This window comes from Salmo salar, chromosome ssa09 (genome assembly GCF_905237065.1).
Source record: "Salmo salar chromosome ssa09, Ssal_v3.1, whole genome shotgun sequence".
Taxonomy (NCBI): Eukaryota; Metazoa; Chordata; class Actinopteri; order Salmoniformes; family Salmonidae; genus Salmo; species Salmo salar.
Genome location: NC_059450.1, coordinates 81,691,225 through 81,701,126, shown reverse-complemented (window position 1 = coordinate 81,701,126; position 9,902 = coordinate 81,691,225). Strand labels below are relative to the sequence as shown.

Below are 9,902 nucleotides of genomic sequence, written 5' to 3'. Positions count from 1 at the left end.
CTGTCTGTTTTTTCATTCAGGTGTGTTACATCTACAAAAACATTTTGTTCATTTGCAGAAATCTAAGTAACATTACTCATATCAGGAATGCAACTCAAGTGTTTACATGCTCATTCATACGCAGTACACAATGAACATTATAACGGCGCAGTTGACCTTATTACGAATAATATGAAAGAGTTTGTGACACCATTGGGTGTATGACGTTGTACGTATACAAAATCCAAAGGCAAAGTGAACAGATGCAAATAAAAACCATCCCGTTTGGGCCAGATGAGGAAAATGATAGGTATCTGTACAGTTCTGTAATGATGGTTCTGATACTGTATTGAACAGTATCAAGAGCCATACAGAACTCAGACATTTGGGCCAGAAGGAATCAGATGACATCACAGCAGGGACATACCATTTCTGGGGGTAGAATTTCTGATGTGATGACTTCACAATAGGACCACATACAGAATCTAATGGCAACAGAATAAGGCCAGATGGAATCTGGTGTAGTGGTTCTGTTCTGGGGCTAGGCACAATCTGTAGCAATAAGAGTACAACCTTATAATTTATAGCAACACTATTTTTGTTCCACAGCATCAAAATATTAAATTCCTCTACTTTCCTGTCATTCATAGTCTTAAGGAATGGTACAATAGGACACCATGGTCTTATGAAATTATCGACAGGGACTTTAAGTTAGAACCAAGGATATTGTTATATAATCGGCACGTGGGGGTGGAACCGGAAACTGTTATGACGTGTATAGTGACAGCGTCACTTTGTTATGTACACCAGCTGATCTGGCCTTAAAGACGACGATCATCAGGACTACAGCGATCACCAGACTGCATCATAATCTATCAGATCATTTTGCGAAATGAGCTAACGAGTGGGGGACTTTATTTATCCTTCCGGTGACATTGCTTTTCTTTGATTATTTTGCTGTGCTGTCAGGGCCGAAAATACCTGGCTAGCTAAGGAAATTCTCACGTCTAGTTTGCTAGCGTTCAAGATGCATGTAACTAGCTACCGAAACTATTTGTGAAAATGGTGGACACCGAGAACGAATAGTTTGCCCTAAGGGCATCGGGTAGTGTATTTGCTTAAAATCGGCCTTGTTTTTAGCGTCTGTACCCTGATACATCTAACTAACTAGATAAGCCTTGAAGTTGTCCTAGCTAACTGTTTACTGTAACATAAGTTGCAGTGAGTGACAACTGCTACATCGAGTAGGCTTAACAAAACCTGGAGACACCAATGAAAAGATACGGGTTCTGACCCTGCTATTTACACCGGTAACAACAGTAACCCTCTTACAGTGTAAGATGTGGTTAAAACTATTTTTTCTCCTACTGTATTTTTTGGTGTTATTCGTTTTGGCCAGATTTTTTGAAGCAGTTGTCTGGTATGAAACTGGTCTTTTTGCCACCCAGTTGGTTGATCCTGTAACCCTGAGTTTCAATAAGTTAAAGACCATTCTAGAATGTCGAGGACTGGGATACTCTGGGCTTGCAGAGAAGAGGGATGTCAGAGAACTAGTCGAAAAGTCAGGTAAAGCTTTTCATGACAAACCAATGTTATCAAAACACATGCAAATACAGTGATCTGATCTACTCGCAGGCTTGTTTTAAATTACGTACAAATAAATCAATATTGGTGGTGGTAAAACTGTCTATGACAGTATCAGTGCACTTGTCATTCTGAAAGCTGCTAGAAAGTGGGTCAAAGTTGTCTCACTCAAAGGTTTCATGATTCACTAGTACTCCTTACTTATCATGATCTGCTAGTACTCACGTATCATGATCTGCTAGTACTCAGGTATCATGATCTGCTAGTACTCAGGTATCATGATCTGCTAGTACTCAGGATCATGATCTGCTAGTACTCAATATCATGATCTGCTAGTACTCTTCACGTATCATGATCTGCAACAGTACTCTTCACGTATCATGATCTGCAACAGTACTCCTCACGTATCATGATCTGCAACAGTACTCCTCACATAACTGTGTTTTATTCTTCTAGGTGACCTGATGCAAGGGGAGTTGTACTCTGCCATCAAGAATGAAAAGGAGCAAGCTGAGTCACAGTCTGAGTCCAGCACTACCTTCAGTGGGGAGATGCACTTTTATGAGCTGGTGGAAGACACCAAAGATGGCATTTGGTTGGTCCAGGTAGGTGGATATGATTGCTTTATTGCATGCCCCCTTTAGACCTCTTCCAAAAGTAATACAGCATCTTATATATTACCTCACATAGCTACAATTTTTAACATAAAATGTAGGAGCTCTTCCAGAAGGAACATTTTTGAATGTTCAAAATGTTGTTGAAGTTTTCAGAATACATAAGTAATTGTGGTATTGACTCTAGCACTGTACTTTGTTCCTCAATGTCTTCTACTTTTCACATATATTGAGGATGAAGATACATTAACACAAAACATCAAGCAGTGAAATAAATGATACAATTCCTACATTAAACGCCAATGTTAACATATCATCCTTTACCTGTTTCTGTAGGTAATTGCCCAAGATCGAGATGCTCTTTTGAGCAAAGCCAACTGGGGTAAAATGGTCCAAAAGGTTTCTCAGTTTGGCATTCGCACTGGTACTTTTAACTGCTCCAGTGATTCAAGGTAAGTTGGATGCATACTTGAACTGCATAATACTTAATGATATTTAAGTGCATGTTATTTGTATTTAGGTAGCCTAGTGGTAGGAGCGTTGGACTAGTAACCGAAAGGTTGCAAGATCGAATCCCCGAGCTGACAAGTTAACAAAAATCTGTTGTTCTGCCCCTGAACAAGGCAGTTAACCCACTGTTCCTAGGCTGTCATTGAAAATAAGAATCTGTTCTTAACCTACTTGCCTAGTAAAATAAAATAAAAATAAATGGATCCCCATTAGCTGCTTACTCTTCCTGGGGTCTTTCGAAATTAAGGCAGTTATACAATTTTAAAAACATTGCAATATATTCATAACAGATTTCACAACACACTAGGTGTGTGCCCTCAGGCCCCTACTCCACACCACAACACAAAATCCATGTGTACGTGTGTGTATGTTATCATGTGTGTGTATGCATGTCTGTGCCTATGTTTGTGTTGCTTCACAGTCCCCGCTGTTCCATAAGGTGTATGGTAATTCTTCAAGTTGCATTCTGGTATAGGCCACATCAGTATTTGCATATTAGTAGCCTAGATGATGATCCTGTTATCTCTTGCAGGTATTGTCGTAAACGGGGTTGGATGAAATCCACACTTATAATGTCTGTGCCTCAGACTTATGCTTCAAAAGGAAAGGTTATGCTGAAAGAGTACAATGGCAGACGCATTGAGACAGAGCACATCTTCAAGTGGATGACGGCACACGTAGCGTCCCGTATAAAAACCATCCGCATGTCTCAGCAGCTTGTTGAAGAGTGGCACCCCAGTGAGAAGCACCCAGTAAAGATGTTCCTATTTGCCAAGCTGGCACAACCTCCAGCCTTTTTTTCAGCACTCAGTGTCAAGTTCACAGGTCGTATCGAGTTCATCTTTGTAGATGTGCAGAGCTGGGACAATATAACCTCCTTGGAAGAGATAGGTGTGCAACAGTTGCCATCGTACATCCTGAAAATGCCGGAGGGCATCTACAGATATGGGAACAGCATTGGAGAGTTCATCTCCTTACAGGCCATGGACACTTTCCTCCGTTCGGTTCAGCCAGAGGTCAATGACCTGTTTGTTTTGAGTCTAGTGATGGTCAACCTCATGGCCTGGTTGGACCTGTTCATAACACAGGGCGCCACCATCAAGCGCTTCGTGGTTCTCATCAGTACGCTGGGAACCTACAACTCCCTGCTCATCATCTCCTGGCTGCCTATCCTGGGGTTCCTACAGTTGCCATATCTGGAGGGCTTCTACGACTACAGCCTCAAGCTGTTGCGTTACGCAGACACCACCACCATCGCCTCCTGGGTGAGGACCGACTGGACATTCTACTCCTCCCACCCCGCCCTGTTTCTCAGCACCTACCTGGCACACGGGCTTCTCATCGACTACTTTGAGAAGAAGAGGAGATGCAACAATGAAGAAGAGAACCCCAATAACTTGGAGTGGCTGTCCAGCCTCTGGGATTGGTACACCAGCTACTTGGTCCATCCCATAACCTCCTTTCATAACTTCCCCAACGAGTCTGACTGGGACGATGACCCCAATTTCCTTCTGGAGAGGTTGGCCTTTCCCGATCTCTGGCTTCACCCGCTTATCCCCATTGACTACATCAACAACCTGCCCACCTGGAGGTTCAAGTGCACACAGGTCTGTGGGCCAATCTCTGAAGAGAACAGCGGCAGAGATCTGGACAGAAACATACAAAACACTACAGGAGGACAGACCCAAGGCTTAAACAGTGAGCATGAAGAACATGGCTGTGGTAAAGAGAGAGATTGTGCCGCTGATTCATGTTGTCATTCTGGAAATGGAGGGGATGTACCATGCATGAAAAGGGAAGCGCAAGAGCAACAAGCGGATTGGTCCCAATGGCCCAGTGACATGATACACTGCACAGAGTGTGTTGTGTGTCTGGAGAACTTTGAGACTGATTGCATCGTCATGGGACTGCCCTGTGCCCACGTGTTCCACCAGCAGTGCATTGTGGTCTGGCTGGCAGGTGGACAGCACTGTTGCCCGGTGTGCAGGGGGCCATCCTACAAGAGGAAGCCAGTTAGATCATCTGGTCTGGACCTACTGGAGCAGCAGGAATAGCAGAATGTTTCTGTCTGCCAACCTGCCTCCTGTCCTGCACTTAACTTATAGAAATACTTGATGTGTCCATCGTCAGTCCTTGGATCCTTGTAGTTGGTTTTCATTAAACATTTTGGTAGTGTAAACCAAATCTACACACAATAGGGTATATCTGTTGCGAGGGGAAATGTATTTCTAATACTACTAGTCTCACTCAAAAATTAATAGCTTAAATAATAGATTAAATCTGGCTTTTGTTCAGATAGTTTAAATGCATTTTTGATCATCTACTATGTCATGAAGAGTCCTTAATGCCCTATCTTGATGTTTTGCCCCACCCCAAAAAGACATTTGGAGAAACAAAAGTTTCGGAACTGTTATGAACAAGGAAATGACCTAGGAAATGTATAGGAAACCAAGTAGGATACATTTTGTCCTCTCTTTGCACAATCTTGTCTATCAACATGGTCTACTTTATTCATGATTAGTATCAATCTGATGTGGAGTTGCTCCACTACCTAAGAATTCTATATATGGGCCTTGAAGCCAATCATTCCCAGATGTATTTAGAAAGTTATATTTCAGGCATGTGATTTGGCTAAGGTTAATTGTATCAGTGCATTCTCTTACCCTGCAGCACGAAAAAGTTGTTTGTTCATAATGGAATGACCGTTGAAGCGATGTGATATGCAGCTCTGCTGACTCAGTTTTCATGTATCGTTGGAGCATGTCAATGCCTCTTGTCTGTGTTTTTTAACGGATTAACATCATGTAGGTAGGGGATCCCAACAAGTCAATTCACTTGTTCTTGTCATCTGTGTTGTTGGAGTTTGAAAAGAGAATTGGAAGTGTTGACATGTAACATGTTACTCATTAAAATAAACTAAAAATGTTCATGTGGAATTTCTTGTCGGTTGGTATTTGCTGGATTTCCCATTCCTGAACCCAGAAACCAGGTACCGGTTGTACAGGTTTCTAAGTAACTACAGTTATCTCCCTGCAAACATTGTTAAGACCATACATTTGCCATTACGGCTCAGCCTATGACAAAATGTTCCTTGGTATATGGACGTCCAACTCTGACGTCGCCCCATTGAAGTAAAATGGTAGGGATGTCCTTAGGATACCGGACAGCACTAACCATGACGAAATAAATGAAGATTATCTACAGTCGTGGCCAAAAGTTTTGAGAATGACACATCAATTTCCACAAAGTTTGTCAGATCTTACTATGGAATACTGAAGTATAATTACAAGCATTTCATAAGTGTCAAAGGCTTTTATTGACAATTACATGAAGTTGATGCAAAGAGTCAATATTTGCACTGTTGACCCTTCTTTTTCAAGACCTCTGCAATCCGCCCTGGCATGCTGTCAATTAACTTCTGGGCCACATCCTGACTGATGGCAGCCCATTCTTGCATAATCAATGCTTGGAGTTTGTCAGAATTTGTGGGTTTTTGTTTGTCCACCCGCCTCTTGAGGATTGACCGCCAGTTCTCAACGGGATTAAGGTCTGGGGAGTTTCCTGGCCATGGACCCAAAATATCGATGCTTTGTTCCCCGAGCCACTTAGTTATCACTTTTGCCTTATGGAAAGGTGCTCCATCATGCTGGAAAAGGCATTGTTCGTCACCAAACTGTTCCTGGATGGTTAGGATAAGTTGCTCTGTTTTGGTACCATTCTTTATTCATGGCTGTGTTCTTAGGGAAAATTGTGAGTGAGCCCACTCCCTTGGCTGAGAAGCAACCCCACACATGAATGGTCTCAGGATGCTTTACTGTTGGCATGACACAGGACTGATGGTAGCACTCACCTTGTCTTCTCCAGACAAGCTTTTTCCGGATGCCCCAAACAATCGGAAAGGGGATTCATCAGAGAAAATTACTTTACCCCAGTCCTCGGCAGTCCAATCCCTGTACCTTTTGCAGAATATCAGTCTGTCCCTGATGTTTTTCCTGGAGAGAAGTGACTTCCTTGCTGCCCTTGACACCAGGCCAGCCTCCAAAAGTCTTCGCCTCACTGTGCGTGCAGATGCACTCACACCTGCCTGCTGCCATTCCTGAGCAAGCTCTGTACTGGTGGTGCCCCGATCCCGCAGCTGAATCAACTTTAGGAGACGGTCCTGGCGCTTGCTGGACTTTCTTGGGCGCCCTGAAGCCTTCTTCACAACAATTGAACCACTCTCCTTGAAGGTCTTGATGATCCAATAAATGGTTGATTTAGGTGCAATCTTACTGGCAGCAATATCCTTGCCTGTGAAGCCCTTTTTGTGTAAATCAATGATGATGGCATGTGTTTCCTTCCAGGTAACCATGGTTGACAGAGGAAGAACAATGATTCCAAGCACCACACTTCTTTTGAAGCTTCCAGTCTGTTATTTGAACTCAATCAGCATGACAGAGTGATCTCTAGGCCTTGTCCTCGTCAACACTCACACCTGTGTTAACGAGAGAATTACTGACATGATGTCAGCTGGTCCTTTTGTGGCAGGGCTGAAATGCAGTGGAAATGTTTTTTGGGGGATTCAGTTCATTTGCATTGCAAAGAGGGACTTTGCAATTAATTGCAATTCATCTGATCACTCTTCATAACATTCTGCAGTATATGCAAATTGCCATCATACAAACTGAGGCAGCAGACTTTGAAAATTAATATTTGTGTCATTCTCAAAACTTTTGGCCACAACTGTTTTTTTTGACAAGATAGCTAAGTGACCGCTCTAACAACGGAAATGCATGTCCTTGATTATTGAATGCAGGCGAGATCAGGTTGGACACGAGTGTTTCAGCGGTCTAAGGCACTGCATCACAGTGCTAGAGGCGTCACTACAGACCCTGGTTCGATCCCGGGCTGTATCACAATCCGGCCGTGATTGGGAGTACCATAGGGCGGCGCACAACTGGCCCAGCGTCGTCCTGGTTCGGGTTTGGCCGGTGTATGCTGTCAATGTAAATAAGAATTTTTTCTTAACTGACTTGCCTAGTTAAATAAAGGTTAATTAAAACATAAAAAAATCTATGAGTGGGCAAACGTTACGCTGCAGTAAAATTCTCTCGCGAAAGTTTCTGTACATGAGAGATTAATGAGTGGGCAGATATGAGTGTGAACAACAGCTACGACTAAGTCGTTTTTCCCAAAGCTGCCGGTGTTGTGCCGAAAATCTCCCCCTTGCCAGAATCCCCCCCTCTCCCTTCTCGTGAACACGCACACACTCAATTCTTCATTGCTGTGACTTGCTTGCTAGTTGAAATTTCTGCACTTCAAACCGTTGTCAGTTTAGCCTACATTTCACTGATCTTAGTAGCAGAAAGCATTTTTTATTTTTTTTCCTTCAAGGCAGCTGTCAATGATCACTTTAGGCTGCGTTTCATTTTTTATGTCAGTTTGATCGCGGTTTGATCACAGTTTTCGGTTAGGCTATTTGTTTCAAGTGTATTAATTAATAAATTTCTTTGCCAAAATTCATCATCTCTCCCATGTGTTATTCGACTACTAGCTGAGATGTTTATTGCTTGCCTACATTTTACTCCCTCTGTTTAATATAACACACATACATTAATGATTCATTTCGGTTGCTGATCCTGATGTGAAGTTTGTTCTATAGAAAGAATTTGACTCAGATGTGTGCCATAAAATATTTGACTCTAGTGAGAAAATTAAGGAAATTAGAGGGGGGGGGGAGCGTGTTCGGCAGGCAAGAAAATGGCCTTGCAAAAATACCTCCCCTTCTAATTTCCTTAATTTTGTGTCTAGTCAAATATACTGCTGAAAATTTTTTTGGGAACTCTTAAACAATACAATGTAACTCCAAGTCAATCACACTTCTGTGAAATCAAACAGTCCACTTAGGAAGCAACACTGATTGACAATAAATTTCACATGCTGTTGTGCAAATGGAATAGACAACAAGTGGATATTATGGGCAATTAGCAAGACACCCCCAATAAAGGAGTGGTTCTGCATGTGGTGACCACAGACCACTTCTCAGTTCCTATGCTTCCTGGCTGATGTTTTGGTCACTTTTGAATGCTGGCGGTGCTTTCACTCTAGTGGTAGCATGAGACGGAGTCTACAACCCACACAAGTGGCTCAGGTAGTGCAGCTCATCCAGGATGGCACATCAATGCGAGCTGTGGCAAGAAGGTTTGCTGTGTCTGTCAGCGTAGTGTCCAGAGCATGGAGGCGCTACCAGGAGACAGGCCAGTACATCAGGAGACGTGGAGGAGGCCGTAGGACCGCTACCTCTGCCTTTGTGCAAGGAGGAGCAGGAGGAGCACTGCCAGAGCCCTGCAAAATGACCTCCAGCAGGCCACAAATGTGCATGTGTCTGCTCAAATGGTCAGAAACAGACTCCATGAGGGTGGTATGAGGGCCTGACGTCCACAGGTGGGGGTTGTGCTTACAGCCCAACACCATGCAGGATGTTTGGCATTTGCCAGGGAACACCAAGATTAGCAAATTCGCCACTGGTGCCCTGTGCTCTTCACAGATGAAAGCAGGTTCACACTGAGCACGTGACAGACGTGACAGAGTCTGGAGACGTGGTGGAGAACGTTCTGCTGCCTGCAACATCCTCCAGCATGGCCGGTTTGGCGGTGGGTCAGTCATGGTGTGGGGTGGCATTTCTTTGGGGGGCCGTACAGCCCTCCATGTGCTCGCCAGAGGTAGCCTGACTGCCATTTGGTACCGAGATGAGATCCTCAGACCCCCTGTGAGACCATATGCTGGTGCGGTTGGCCCTGGGTTCCTCCTAATGCAAGACAATGCTAGACCTCATGTGGCTGGAGTGTGTCAGCAGTTCCTGCAAGAGGAAGGCATTGATGCTATGGACTGGCCCGCCCGTTCCCCAGACCTGAATCCAATTGAGCACATCTGGGACATCATGTCTCGCTCCATCCACCAACGCCACGTTGCACCACAGACTGTCCAGGAGTTGGAGGATGCTTTAGTCCAGGTCTGGGAGGAGATCCCTCAGGAGAGCATCCGCCACCTCATCAGGAGCATGCCCAGGTGTTGTAGGGAGGTCATACAGGCACGTGGAGGCCACACACACTACTGAGCCTCATTTTGACTTGTTTTAAGGACATTACATCAAAGTTGGATCAGCCTGTAGTGTGGGTTGATAAATTGGATTTCCATTGATTATTTTTGTGTGATTTTGTTGTCAGCACATTCAAC

The 9,902-nt window shown here is 43.9% G+C and overlaps 1 protein-coding gene across 1 annotated transcript; it reads left to right on the top strand.

The window, feature by feature from the left end:
- The first annotated feature begins 772 nt into the window (after positions 1-772).
- On the top strand, positions 773-5,623 carry rnf103 (ring finger protein 103). The gene is made up of 4 exons (XM_014212768.2): positions 773-1,545; positions 2,020-2,168; positions 2,514-2,629; positions 3,220-5,623. Exons 1-4 carry the CDS (start codon positions 1,320-1,322, stop codon positions 4,739-4,741), a joined length of 2,013 nt encoding a protein of 670 aa, XP_014068243.2. The 5' UTR covers positions 773-1,319; the 3' UTR covers positions 4,742-5,623.
- Positions 5,624-9,902: the final 4,279 nt, after the last annotated feature.